Source organism: Pelodiscus sinensis, chromosome 6 (assembly GCF_052426305.1).
Source record: "Pelodiscus sinensis isolate ZL-2025 chromosome 6, ASM5242630v1, whole genome shotgun sequence".
Taxonomy (NCBI): domain Eukaryota; kingdom Metazoa; phylum Chordata; order Testudines; family Trionychidae; genus Pelodiscus; species Pelodiscus sinensis.
This window is the reverse complement of record NC_143057.1, coordinates 21,826,222-21,840,582: the sequence shown is the minus strand read 5'-3', so window position 1 is coordinate 21,840,582 and position 14,361 is coordinate 21,826,222. Positions and strand designations below refer to the sequence as shown.

At 44.9% G+C, this 14,361-nt stretch overlaps 1 protein-coding gene and 1 long non-coding RNA gene across 3 annotated transcripts in view; one reads left to right on the top strand and one right to left on the bottom strand.

The window, feature by feature from the left end:
* The window catches only part of CNTLN (centlein), a 327,186-nt gene extending 321,332 nt beyond the window's left edge, over positions 1–5,854 (top strand). Inside the window, exon 26 of one of the 2 annotated variants that reach the window (XM_075931523.2) lies at positions 4,875–5,854. In XM_075931523.2, coding sequence (XP_075787638.2) covers positions 4,875–4,976 — 102 coding nt within the window. In that variant the 3' untranslated portion in view covers positions 4,977–5,854. The remainder of the gene's footprint in view (positions 1–4,874) is intronic. The other variant, XM_075931522.2, reaches the window with a different exon arrangement.
* A 2,586-nt stretch (positions 5,855–8,440) lies between these two features.
* LOC149524128 (uncharacterized) lies at positions 8,441–10,371 on the bottom strand. Its single transcript, XR_016349846.1, has 3 exons — positions 10,281–10,371; positions 9,545–9,728; positions 8,441–8,576 (listed from the first exon to the last, which is right to left on the bottom strand). It is a non-coding gene; the product is annotated as an uncharacterized LOC149524128 (long non-coding RNA).
* Positions 10,372–14,361: the final 3,990 nt, after the last annotated feature.

Genomic DNA, 14,361 nt, shown 5'->3' with positions numbered 1-14,361 from the left:
AATATTACCTTAGAACAATACAAATTTTTTTTGTATAAAAACACATTGGCCTCACTCCAAATCAGTCCTTCAAGCCAAGCCTCCAAGATAAATTTTTAACAAGGCACAAGTAGATTGCCAAAATCTTTCAAGCCTTGGAGCCTGTTAAAAGGTTGGCTTAACTGATTCTTTATCAGTTGTGCCTCTGGGGTAATCATGGCCAATCCAACAAGAGCTCCATAATAAAATGTACCCTGCTTGGGACTTCTTTATTAATATAGAAATTGCATTCCAGTCTTTGTAATATATATGGAAACTCCTTCCCCTCCATACCTTGTCTCCAGGTTTCTACAGACCTCTCCCTAGGGTAGGGGTGGAGAACCTAAGACAGGATCTGTCTTTTATTTTCTCCCTCTTCCCTAGCAGGCCTTTCTGTCACTTGATCAATCATACAAAATACCTCCTATGTCACCATCCACGCTCTCATTTTAAGCCGGGGACTACAGTTTCAAGAATCCTGTCCTTTAAAAAGCTAAGTCTCTAGAACAGACACAATGGTCTGCATCTAAAGCCAGTACTTTTGTGTTGGGCCACCAAGCCAAACATCCATGTTTGCGTAGTTCTTGCAATTATACAGTGGGAACTCTGTCCTTTAGGTTGTAGTTTGGAATGCTTTAAATGTATGATTTTACAGGATGAGTAGTAATAATAATACATTACATTGAATAAAATGGGCTGAGTAAAAGTTGGATTCATTAGCAAATCTTCCAACCCATGCTAGAAGTGGACAACAAATATACAGAAGGGAATTTGTTAGTCACACAAGCCTTCACAAATCAGTATGGCCAAGGAACAGTAATAGAGTGATGCATTTTTAGATTACGGTCCCACTGAGTTTTTACAATTAATTCATTTAAGTTGAAGTGAAGAATATTCAAGTCTAGCCTCTGCTGAAATTAGAAGCTTCAAATGCAATTTCTTCCTCCTCTTCTCAAGTTTCAGTCTCTGTTGAATTTTCAATTTACCTACTTCAAGATGCTGCTGCTCTGAAGTTAAAAGCAATCTATTCACAGAAAAAAAAAGCTATTGCACTAGTCACCGCTATGGGTGAATTAACTGTAGTTGTAGTCATTCTTGCATGCACTCCAAAAATATTAGAAAAGAATTAAACAACTTAATTTCTGTATCAATTTGTAATTCACTGTTAAGTAAAATAATAAGTCTGTGATGTGGATGTTTTGGGTAGTTGATACACTATGAATTGGAATGTAGTTCCTCATTAGAATAATAACAACAAACAACATTCTGAATTTCTATCTTTTTCTAAGGATCTCAAAGCCTTTTCAAAATACAAATTACTAGAGCTTCATAACACCCCACGAGGCAGATAAATATTATCACCACTATTACAGAGGGGGAAATCTGAAAGACAGGTACTATCTTGCCCAAGGTCATAGTGAGTCTGTCAGGAAGGTGGGAATAGAACCCAGCACACCTGACTCTGAGGCTTGTGCTCTATTAAGCCATGCTCCCTCCCAGTGGACAATGTATCCAAGATGACTAGCTATCTTGTTGACATCTGCACAAAGCATTCAGCCTATCTTTATATATTTTCTATTTCAACAGTGAAAAATTGGAAATATGGTAAAACATGTAAAAAAAGGTAGATTGCTGTTGCTTTCTCAGATTATCTGAATATATGCAACTCTATTAAAATTCACTTCCCTTGAATGCTATTTTAAATTACACTTGATGGTGTCTATTATTACTCGTTACCTTTCAGAAAACTGGTTGTGTTCCAGATTTTTAGGAGCCACCTGACTAAAGGCATATTCAATACTACAATACATAACTGTCCACTGTACTGAACATGTCTATGTAGTGTAGCTGTATGCAACGAGCTAATTAAATTCACACAGCTTTGTGAATTGACTCAAAGCTTTGGACAGTTTAAAATCTGGGATGGATTCTTTAGATTGGCTTCGGTATCAACTGTTCTGAAATCCTAAACAGGAACATAAATATCCCAACACATTTACAAAGCCATCTAGAAGAGTAAATCTGAAGACTATAGAGATACAATGTTGGCTATGTATGTATAAAAAGAATCTCATAAAAAACACAAATATTTGTCCTAAACGTGAAAGAATACTACAATATTCAGCTTGTGATTTGACTGAATAATTTAGATAGAAAGCCAAAAGATCTTTGCAAAGTTCGCTGCAAAAATAGTGAACAGCAAAATACAATATAGAATTATATGAACCCAAGACAGCAGAGCAATAATACATTCATTCAAAGCACTTCATTATGAAAAAAATATATAATAAATAAAAAATGAAGGGAATCAAGCTAGTGAAAAAGAACATTTGCAAGACTTTGTAGTAATGATGACAAAATATATTTAGACAATGAAAAAGAGCAGTTACACTGTGAACATCATACTGAAGTCAGTAATTTTCTAGCACAGTAGAAAGTAACTGCAAAAGGGTGGCCTGTCTCTTTAAGTGTCTGAGGCCTGGGGCCAGTCAGCTCTATTTGATTATCAGACCCAGCTGGGAAGGGGTCAAGTGATCCCTGTAATGTGCTGAGAGCCAACTCAGCTGGGGAGAGTGTTGCAGGAGGATGATGGGTCCCTGAAGCAGGGAACTGAAGGGGAAGCAGGGACAAGTGAGAAAAAGTCTGGGTGCGGTACCCTCTAATGGAGGAATTGCTCTGTTTAGATGTCCTGCCTAAGGCTAAGTCTACACTAGCGGCTTCTTGCGCAAGAACATCTTGTGCAAGGGTTCTTGTGCAAGAAGTCTTGTGCAAGAACGCGTCCACACTGCTGTGAGTGAGATGTGCTTTTGTGCAAGAGCATCCATGGCAGTGTGGACACTCTCTTGCACAAGAAGGCTCTGATGACCATTTTAGCCATAGGGCTTTCTTGCGCAAGTAACCCCTGCCGCACGTCCACACTGCCCTCTTGTGCAAGAGCTCTTGCACAAGAGAGCTTATACCTGTAAGAAAAGAGCGTAACTCTTGCGCAAGAAGCCCTCTCTTACCACGCCGTACTGTAAATGTTCTTGCGGAAGAGCGGGCGGGCAGCGTGGGGACACTGCAGATTCTTGCGCAAGAACCTGCAAGTGTAGACGTAGCCTGTGTGTTTGAAAGTAAACAATAGCTTGGAAGAACCCGGGCATGGCAGTGAACTTCCTAGCTAAGGGAAACAGGCAGCAGATTACAGTATCTTTGAGGGATTTGAGTTGAGCACATGCATCTGTAATACCAACACTGTGATCACTAGTTTGATCCTCACACAAGAGTATAGTAGTGCCCCAAACTCTCAAGGGTTAGATGTACTCAGCTAGCTCCACAATTCCACATCGTAGACCTAGGGGATACAGACTATGTGCTGGAGGACATGTTCAGCTGGCAAGTGCTAGCCCTGTGCGCATACTGTTCTTACTCGGAGGAGGATTATATAGTTTTTCCTGTAAATGCAGAGTGACTGTAGGGTACAGCGTAATACTTGACCCACCCCTTCATGCACAGCCCCTATGGATAAGGTCAGGATTTTACCCTCTATCATTTTTATAAATAATTTCTTGTAACATTTTAATCATGAAAAATGTGAACAACAAGAACTCTCCAATGATTCAGCTTGTTCAGTGTCCTCTTTCACTATCTGGCATAAATAATATCAACCCAGAATAGTCTTTAAAGCCCAGCAGACATAATGGGAAGAGAGGAAGATATGGCAGTGAAAAAATAAATTCAGAACAGAGGCAATGTATTATCAAACAATAGAGATGGAATGAGGAATTATAAAAACACTGGGATGGTTATCTTCTAAACCCCAGGGAGAACTGATTTCTCCCCTCAATGATTTTACATATATATCCACGACAATGACTATTTGGCTTGGTTCTTCCTGAGAACATGGTTGGGGACCAAATTATCTTTCCTTCTTCTGGCACAGGATGCAACTGCTTCTTTTCCATTAGGATTCACCTCCCCATCAAAAGCCACCACTCCTTTCTTCCAGGAAGGGCAGCCTTATGTTATCCCTGGAACATCTGCTGGAAAGGATTTCCAAAACGTGAACTAAAAGTGCAATCTCTGAGCCTCACCCAGCACTGCTCACTGTTGGGGGCAATGGGTAACTGAGTGGAGTTGGTGTACCACCTCCTGATGGACTCCCCACTACCCTGCACTTTAACATTTGGATTATGCTGGCAGCGGATTCTGCCTAGGGCTATAGGTACAATATGGTGCACATAAAAAAAATCCAAACGACATGCTACAAAAGCCGGGTTTAAAAGTAAATACAAGAGTGAATCTACAATTCTGTAAAATGTGTAAACTCAGCTTTTCGTAAAATTCCCATTCTGCTTAGAGTAACAGACTTCTCTGCAATACCCTGATCAATGGAGATTTTTTTTCTGCATTTATTCACAGAAGTGTCACTGTACACTCTTAAGCCATTTAGCAGCAGCACAGGAAGCTATATTCATAGTTCTGCCTCACTCTCTCGAGTGTAGTGAACATACAGTACTACTTCTATTTATATGTGCCCTAGAGATGACTGTAACCTCATATTGATTAGCTGATTGAAGATAAATGACAGAGCTGCTAGTATTGTAGATTACATCATTAACATGGTCAGTAAACCATGAATTGTTCAATAAGGCGTTTATCTTTTTTCATTTTACTTTGCTCTTTTATCATCTTTATGATAAAGAACAAAGTTACACACACTAACCAGGCAGATCAGTTTTAAAAGATCAGATGTGTGCAAGTGGGTGCCAGTTGTCAAAAATAAATGAAATGAAATGGCTTAAGGATATTTAGTTTACATTTTTTAACTGAAAAAAATAGAGTTCAGTAATCATTTTTGTGTGTTTCTCTTTCAGTTTCCTTTTGCTTCGTATTTAATGGATGCAGTACTGGAAAAATTAAATGAGAAGAAGAAACTGGTAGAAGAGTATAATTCTCTTATGCAGCAAACCATATGATATTGTGCAAACTGGGTTTGGAAAGGGTTTTATACAGAGTGACTGGAAAATGTGTTGTACTCCGGACACCATTCCCCTTCATATGGAAAACTATCAGTAGTCAAATTCAATACAAAAGGAAGAAGACTCTGAACTAATTAATCGTTGAACAAGTAGAATTAATTACATTCCCATTTAAAGAGGAAAAGTGCAGATTTGATTGCTGAACACAAAAATTACCACAAATTAATGCAAACTTTAAAATGATTTTCCTTCAAATACATTAGTAAAGAAAGCCAGTGCAAGCCTTGAGAAGATGAGCTGTCACTGATGTGAACACTAAGCCATAGGAACTGTGCAAATCAGTGAGAACACGGTGTATATCTGACTGGCCAAGCAACGGTGGACTGTATTGTTCCAAACACTTCAGGTGAGATGGAGTTTTATGTCCAAATCTGTTGAATTTCAAATGGATTTGAGTATCTTTCTCCTTTTGAGGCCTTTGCGGAACCCAGACTGGATTATTTACATAAACAGAATGCATTCCTAGAATGGGTTTGCTTTATGTAATAAACAGTGACATTAAATGTTAAGAACCGTAAGTAATAAAATGGAAGCTTTCTCAGTGGCCTAAGAGACTATAGGCAAGCTGCTTTTTTGTTTTCTGATTGGGAATGTTTTGAGCATATTTAATTGTATTTAAGAAATATTACTTCAAAATAAAAATCATTTCCAGTGTTTTTAATTAGAAGCCTCTGAAGTGTTCTCCTTGCAGAATTTTGCTTATAAACTGTTAAAAAAAGCAGCCTGGGTCCTAAGCACAACTCTTCCTGCTTTTGTATAGTATCCCATGTGTGTTGCCTGGCAAGCCAGGAAAGTAGCATTGTAGCTGAGCTATGTTTAGTGAGTTGATTTTAAGCCTAGTTCTTAGGGAACAGATGTTCACTTTGCAAAACTCCTAAATCATAGGTCTCTAATTAACCCTCTTTTTATCAGACTCAAACACTGAGTGAATGTGGAGATGGTGGTACTCTCATGTTTGAGAAGTGTCCCCATGGGTGCTCCACCTTTAGGTGCACCTGTGCCACTGCACCTCTTGTCAGACACTTTCGACAGTGGTCCCCCCCATTGGCTGTGCACATGGAATGCCGGTGTGCAACATTTGAAACGGCTATCCCGCATGAGCAGCCAAGCACCTCCTCAGTTCCTTTCTGACCACCACCGGCTTCGGTCACAGCAGAGTAGTTGTCCTCAGATTACATTGTTAATAGTAATATTAGTACAGGAGGTCCCCGACTTGTGACCACCCGAGTTCCGACCCCCTGAATTTCGACCCCCTGCACTTACAAAAATGATTGTAAGTACAGAAGGGGCTGAAAACCCCCAGCTTACATCCTCAGCCCACATTTATGACAGCGCATAGCGCCTATCATAAATGAGAGTTTGAGTTATGATGCCCCTGACTTACAACGCTTCACCCATGGCTTATTTGTTTTTTCTCAATAGTTAAAATAAAACAAAAAAGCAAAACAAAATATTGTTTCTTCGTTGCTAAACTGCGGTTATTACACCACATGTAGAGTTCTGGTCCCACTCTTCAGTGACTGCCTTAAACAGATTGCGCCTTGGGACATGCCTGGCTCTCCAGAACTTTAATAGTACAAGAGCAGCAGGCTGTCAATTTCAATATCGGATGGACACTTGGAGTTTATCAGCTGCACCATACTGAACAGTGCTCTCACTCTCAAAAGTTAACCAGCAGAACAAGGAAAGCTAGAGATCTCCAGTTTAAAATGATCATGCTGGAGAAATCATCACAGTCTGCCTCAGACCCACCTCATACCACACTACCCAGGTATGTGTCGCCTGGGGCAGCATCTGATAGAGGGGCTTTCTACAGGTTGAGCCCTAGGGACCAGGAAAGGGCTTAACTGCGCAAGAAGAGGTCCCATTCTTCCTCGGGGTCCAACTCCCCAGTGAGGACGCAATCGCAAATTTAAAAGTCTGTCTCCACGTCGGTTGAGCTAAGGCACCGGAGAAACAGACAGTGTACTGGGCTGGCACCAAGGAAAATTACAACCCCAAAGAGAAGGCCCGCCCTTCATCCGCCAAGCTGACCTCGGAGCCGAAACATAAGAGCTCCACAACGGCACCAGCAAAAAGGCCAGCAGCGCAAAAAAGCAGCACTGGCAAGACCACGATCAGCTCCGGCACCAAGCATGGCTATTAAAACCCCATAGGGCTGCTGGCACTGAGGGAGCACGCAAACGCGCATAACAAACAGCCAGCACCAGTTAGAGCTTCACTGCTGGTGCCGATAATGCAAATGCCTGCAGTGGCCATCCCGTTCCCTCCACCTCCACTGCCTCAGTTTATCAGCACAGTGGAGCTGAATGTAGCTCCGGTACCAGGAATGCCACTCTTTGGGACAGATGATACCCCCAGTACCTCAAGGTTCAGTTTCTCTACAACACCTGCTGCGGCACCACCTTTACTGAGTGATGATGAGGAAGTGATTCAGACACACCCAGAAGCTTGTCGATCAAGCCAACACAGCAGGTGCAACAGTGGCAACAATCACAACGGCTACCGCCACCCATACCAACTAACTGGCCATACTGGGATCCATGGGTGGCACACAGAGTGCAACAAGCGCTGCAGTTACCACAGGCTCCTAATGCTCAAGTCCCCCCGGCCAGTCGCCTGATCCATCATGCTACTCACAAGAGGAAGAGGAGGTGGACATCACAGGAGCAGAGCAAACAATAGATTTGCCCCTGCCTACACATCTTTCATCCTCGCCTCTGGATGATATAATTGTGCCCCCACCACCAAACGTAGGGGATGATTTCAAATCATTTCAGGAAGTTTTTAAATGTGTGACAGACACACTAAAAATATCCCTTTCAGCTTTACCTGAGACCCAGCATAAGTTGACGAACATCTTGCATGCCTCTCCTTATGCCAAGCTAGCGATCCTGATGAATAAAGCACTCATGGATCCTGCCAAAACCAAATGGCAGACACCAGCAACAATTCCCCCAACTTGCAAAAGATCGGACTGCAAGTATTATGTCACCCCAAAAGGTTCCTACTTCTTATTTTCACAACCCATCCCAAACTCATTAGTGGTGGAGGCAGTCAATAAGAGAGGCCAGCAGGCCATGTGGACAGTCCCATACAACAAGGACTGCAAATGGCTGGATCTCATGGGCAGGAAGGCATAGTCATCAGCCAGCCTTCAGCTCAATCACAAATTATGTCACTCTCCTTGCAAAATACACACACCACATATTAGACCAGCTTTCAGTATTTATTGTGTACTTTCCTGACAATAAAAATGAATAGTTCAAGGCACACATCAGTGAAGGAGCACTGATCTCCAGAACGGCTCTCCAGGCTGCTCTAGATTGGTGGATACAGCCTCAAGGTCCCTAGCCTCAGTAATTGTAATGAGTCATGCCTTGTGGCTCCAGCTGTCCAGTTTTCCAAGGCAAGTCCAAGCCACAGTTGAGGATCTCCCATTCGAAGGTATGAAGCTCTTTGCAGAATCCACCAACGCTTCCCTCCATACATTGAAGGATTCCTGAGCCACACTAAAAACACTGGACATTCACATACCTGTGAATTAAAAAAAACAGTTAAGGTTGTATACACAGAGGTTCAAGCCAAGTCCGTTTAACCACCAAGACATTACAACAACAGGCGTCGCCCCAAGACAGACCAGACACAGACTGGCCTCTGACCAGATGACAGCACAACAGCCATCAACATCGTGCCAGACATTTTGAAGGTCTGGTCGAGGGTCAGACAGCACCGATATTTCCAAAGCAGCAGTCCAAATCCTGTACAACATTGGCAGCAGACTAACTGCATTCTGTCCAGCGTGGCACACCATCCCTACTGACAAGTGGGTGCTGGAAACCATGAAAACGGGTTACTGCATCCCATTCATTACCATCCTGCTCCATGACAGGCACCTCGCTAACGGGCTGGGGAGCCCATTTGGTCAAGCACATTGTCCAAGTTCAATGGGACAAGGATGAGGTCTGCAAACATATCAACTTCCTCGAACTCAGGGCAGTCCACAATGCATGCGCACATTTCTTCCCACTGATCCAGAACAAAACAGTACAAACACTGACAGTGTCACAACAATGTATTATATCAGTCAACAAGGGGGAACCTGATTTTACCAGTTCTGTTAGGAAGCAGTACGATTGTGGGAATGGTGCATTCTGCAAAACATACGCCTGATCGTAACCTACCTTCCAGGCAAAGACAATGTCCTTGCAGAGAGCCTCAGCAGAAACTTCTCACAGAATCACAAGTTGGAGATCAACCCCACGATACTGAACCATCTATTTCAGAGGTGAGGATTCCCAGTGGTGGACTTATTTGCCACCCATGAAAATACAAGGTGCCTGTATTACTGCTTCATAGCAGGCACAGGTCCCTGCTTTTCAGGGGACACATTCAGCATAAAATGGGAAGCACCCCTCCTATATGCATTTCCACCGTTTCCACTGATCAAACACAAAGTCATACTCATAACCCCGAGTTGGTCCAGGCAAACCTGGTATCCTTACCTGCTGGAGATGAGTGTATGTCCACCATACTGCCTCCCTCCAGTCTGATCCCTGCTCACACAACAGAACGGGCAGATGCACCTCGCAGCCATCCCTACACTCCATCTCCATGCATGGATGGTAACTGGCTGACTCCAGTAGAAACGGAGTACTCCGAGGAAGTGCAGCAAATCCTTGTGAAATGCTGCAGGCATGCAACCAATAAAACATACAAGCAAATATGGCACTGCTTCAATTGTGTGGTGCTCAAAACAGAAGTGCACCCTAACAGATACTGGGGTTTAATATACACTTACTTACCTGCTACATCTACATCAAACAGGACTGTCACTAAGCTTGATTAAAGTACATCTTGCCGCCATAGCAGCTCTACATCCTCCACTACAGGGTTAGTCCATCCTTATTCACCTGTCCATCAAGAAGTTCCTCCGGGGCCTACACAATATGTTTCCACCACAAAGAGACCCAGTTCCCACATGGGACCTTAACCTTGTGCTCAGGGTCCTTATAAGCAAGCCCTTCAAACCATGAGCTACCTGATTCCTTCTATATCTATCAATGAAGGTTGCCTTTTTGGTTGCAATTACCTCTGCAAGAAGAGTGGGTGAGTTAGGAGCACTCATGACAGAACCTCCGTACACAATATTTCATAAGGACAAAGTGGTCCTGCACAATCACCCTAAATTCCTCCCAAAAGTACTTCCCTCATTCCACTGTAACAAACCCATATACTTACCAGTCTTCTTCCCGAAACCCCATTTGGGCCCTGGAAGATCGACTGCAGCTGCTAGGATCTTATCAGTTGTGTAGACATGGCCTGCTTAAGAAAAGGACTCAAAGTTAAGAGAGCTTGTTGGAGCCTCTATATTCCCTACAACTGCAGAGATTTCTCTGGCCACATGTCTGTGAGAATATGTCAGTTCTCTGTTATTTGGGACTCAATAGACTGGACTCTCCTCTTGTATTAAGATTTCTTTCCCTGACTCAATCCACCTCAAAAGAAAAAAGTTCTAAAGCACCTTTCCAGGTTCTGAAATGCACATGTGACCTGACAAGGCTTCCAACAGCGTTTCTGCCTCTCCATCTTTCCAAGAGCAGTATTCACTTCCTCTCCAGTTACCTAGATAAGATCCAACTCCACAAGTGTCCTTCGGCTGCAGGCCGCTGCCCAATCTCAGACATGTTCCTGCAGCAGGGAGAAGCACCCAAAGGTGGATCTGGCGTGGTCCCCTCTCCCACTGCCAGAACAGTTTGCAGGGGAGGGACAGGTCCTGTCCTTCCCCCATGCGGTCAGAGGAAGGGAGCCCCCTTAGATAGGGTAGTCCTAGAAACAAGGAGACATCATATTTCATGGGGAAGGGCTTATTTCTGTGATGCGTTTTTCACAGCTGTGAAATTGGTAGGACCCTACATATGATACCAAGCACAGGAACTTGAGAGAAATACATATGGACATGCAGCACACCTGGGGATGAGAGACCCTGAAGAGGAGTCCCAACAAAGAAAAGAAACCAGTCTTCAGAAGGGGGCAACCATTCCCTCCCCATACATCCAAAAAAGCTTAAAAAAATAAAAGCCAAAGGGTCAGAACCCCTGGAAAAAACACCATTTAGCTCTCCAAGTCCTCCTACTTCTTTGAGATGCTAGGTCCTCCCCCCAAAAGCATACCACATAGTTTCCAATCATGGTAATCTTCAGCCAAAAAAGCAGAGAGATTGTTTCCCACAGGGATAGTTGAAATCATGCGTAGGACTGTGTTAATCACTGTTGAGATTCAGCCAGAGAAAAAGGATGTGCAGGCTGCATCCAAAAGCTAATATCTCCCAACGAAGAACAAAACAGAGTTCACACACATACCCTGCATTCTTCTTTTGGGAACGTTAGGAGTGGGAAACCTGTGACCAAGAAGAAAAGTTTAACGTTTGTCTACACTATGCAGTTTTAGCAACAATGCTAGGTCACTACAAGTCAGCTTGTATGAATGCTGTTTGTGGCAGGAGAGTACTTCCGCCAACAAAGCAGCACTCATCCACACTTCCACTTGCTGCGGCAAAACTTTGTCGTTTGTGCAAGAGGGGTTAAGCATCTCTGAACCACAGGGGCTCGTCTACACTGGCCCCTTTTCCGGAAGGGGCATGTTAATTTCACCTATCGTAGTAGGGAAATCCGCGGGGGATTTAAATATCCCCCGCGGCATTTAAATAAAAATGTCCGCCGCTTTTTTCCGGCTTTTAAAAAAGCCGGAAAAGAGCGTCTACACTGAAAGTAGGAATAAGAGCCTCCGGAAAAGGGCGCTTTTTCCGGAGGATCGGGGCCAGTGTAGACGCTCTTTTCCGGCTTTTTTAAAAGCCGGAAAAAAGCGGCGGACATTTTTATTTAAATGCCGTGGGGGATATTTAAATCCCCCGTGGATTTCCCTACTACGATAGGTGAAATTAACATGCCCCTTCCGGAAAAGGGGCCAGTGTAGACGTAGCCCAGAAGTTTTGCTGATCCAAGTGTAAGTGTAGACATACCCTTATGTGACGGGGCGGCTCCGCCCCGCACTCAAGCCCAGGGGAACCACCTGGGGCACGGGGCGGAGAGGGCCCTACCCGCACAGCCCTACTGGGCATGCTCCAAAGGGAGCAAAGGTACAAAAGGCTGCTGGCCTGCTCAGAAGGGGCAGACTGTGACCCGAGCAGGAGCTAGCGACCACTGGCCAGAGAGGGAGTCGCCAAGGGAGCTGAGTGTGCTGCTGCCGGGCCTCTGCCGGGCTCGGCCCCAACGCCGGGGCCGCCGGCCGACCACCCGTGACCTGAGCGCCGGACCGGACTCCGCCAACTCTGCGGCTGCCAGGGGGAGGACCACTATAGCCCGTCGACCGGCGCCGACAGGTGGGATCGCGACGGGCTGCGAGCAGGGGTAGGAAGCGACCCAGGGCAGGGAGCTGTAGAAGCCCCTGAGGGCTCGGGGCGTTGCGGGGAGGAGCCCCCACCGAGCCAGAGGTGGGAACCACCCGAAACTACTAGGGCCCTGGGTCGGGGTCCGGTGGAGAGGGAGGGCCCGGACCCCCCTACCCCTGCTGCCCGAGACCCTGGCAAGTGGGGACTGGGGTAACAAACCCTGAACGGTGGACTAGGCCTCTGGGCCTGCAAACTGAGGACTAGGCCAGTGGGCCGTATTTCCCCTAAGAGAGGGGCATCGTACTTTGGACCTAGGCCAGTGGGCCATATTTCCCCTAAGAGAGGGGCATTGTACTTTGAGACTAGGCCAGTGGGCCGTATTTCCCCTAAGAGAGGGGCATCGTACTTTGGAACTAGGCCAGTGGGCCGTATTTCCCCTAAGAGAGGGGCATTGTACTTTGAAACTAGGCCAGTGGGCTGTATTTCCCCTAAGAGGGGGGCAGTGTACTTTGAGCGCTAAGCCCAGACGGGCCGAATTAGGCCACGGATGGGGGTGGCAACCCCAAGACAGGGGCGAGCCCCCCGACACCTTAGTAAATGGGGTCTTAGAACTAAAATTTTGCAAATCATGTGCCCCAGGATGATTGACCATTAGCATGTTCAGCAATGGACCTGTCAGTCCTTAGAAAGGTGTTGTTGAAAAGGTCTCCAGTGTTACTCTGAGTCTTACTGGCAAGAGCATGCTTGAGAGCCACAGGGTCCTGTTAAAGAGCCTCAGCCTCCAGACAATGGTGCAGTCATCTTAAAGGGCAAGGCAACATCCTTAGATGCAGTTCCATGGACTCTGTGGGGCTGCCTTCCCACTCAGTGGCCTGGCACCAACACCGACTTAAAAGGGGCAGCATATGATGGTCAAATCCTGTCTACCTCAAAATTCTTTGGAGCATTGCAGGAAGTCAGTTCCTGACCACACAGACAAGGCACCCATTCGCCACTCCAGCAAAGCCAGCACCGTAGGTGCTCACTCAAGAGTATCACTTCCACAATGTCAGTACAGAAGAGTCATTAAATGTTGGCTGTATTTTTATCTTTCAGAAACTCTCCCTTGCCGGAGACAGTGGTTGCCATTAAAAAGGCTGTCTTTGCCCACAGTAACAGTATAGTGGTGCCTGTGGGCTAGGTTTTGTCCTTCCATAGAAATTACTGCAGAGTGACACGGTTAGTCTGTAATGCTTAGTCTCATCCCCATACCGCCCCGTCTATGACGGAAACCTTGCAGCAGCTCTAAAGATTTGTTGAGAGCCACAACCAATCCGTGCAGAGACTCAAAGTCCTCTTTAATGCAGATTGCACATCACGGGGAGGGCTCCTGAGGAAATGGCTCCTGCCTCTATTAATGTTATTCCTGAACTTCAGTGCTTGTTAGTTGGAGAAAATACACATATTCTTCCTCACAGTTCCAGCCGGCTTGCTCATGGCCCAGGCTGCACATTGCTCACTCTCCACCCTCTCATAGATCCCTGCACTTAGAAAGAGGTCTGTTGAGGGCACAGGGGTACATGGGTATGGTGCTGTCCCTTTTCCACGTTGGAGTGGGAGATCCATGTGCAATCACTAGAACACAAGTGGGCCTTGAGATACCACTGTTTTTTCATAAAACTGAGGCTAGGAAAAAATTGTGGTAAAGTCTTCTGGAAACTGCCTTTCATTGGTAGCTGTAATGCCTTAGCATTCTGGTCTCTACAGACACTGAAATGATTTACAAGCTAAATGAGATCTCTCTCCTGACATCTCTTATTACAGAACGCTACTGGGTAGGAGTCTCTCTCCAATTATTCTTGTAAATAGTATTAAAATGAATAGTACAAATGTGAAAATTTTGACTCTGCCAAAATTCCCATTGACTTCAATCGATAGAATTGCCTAAGTAAG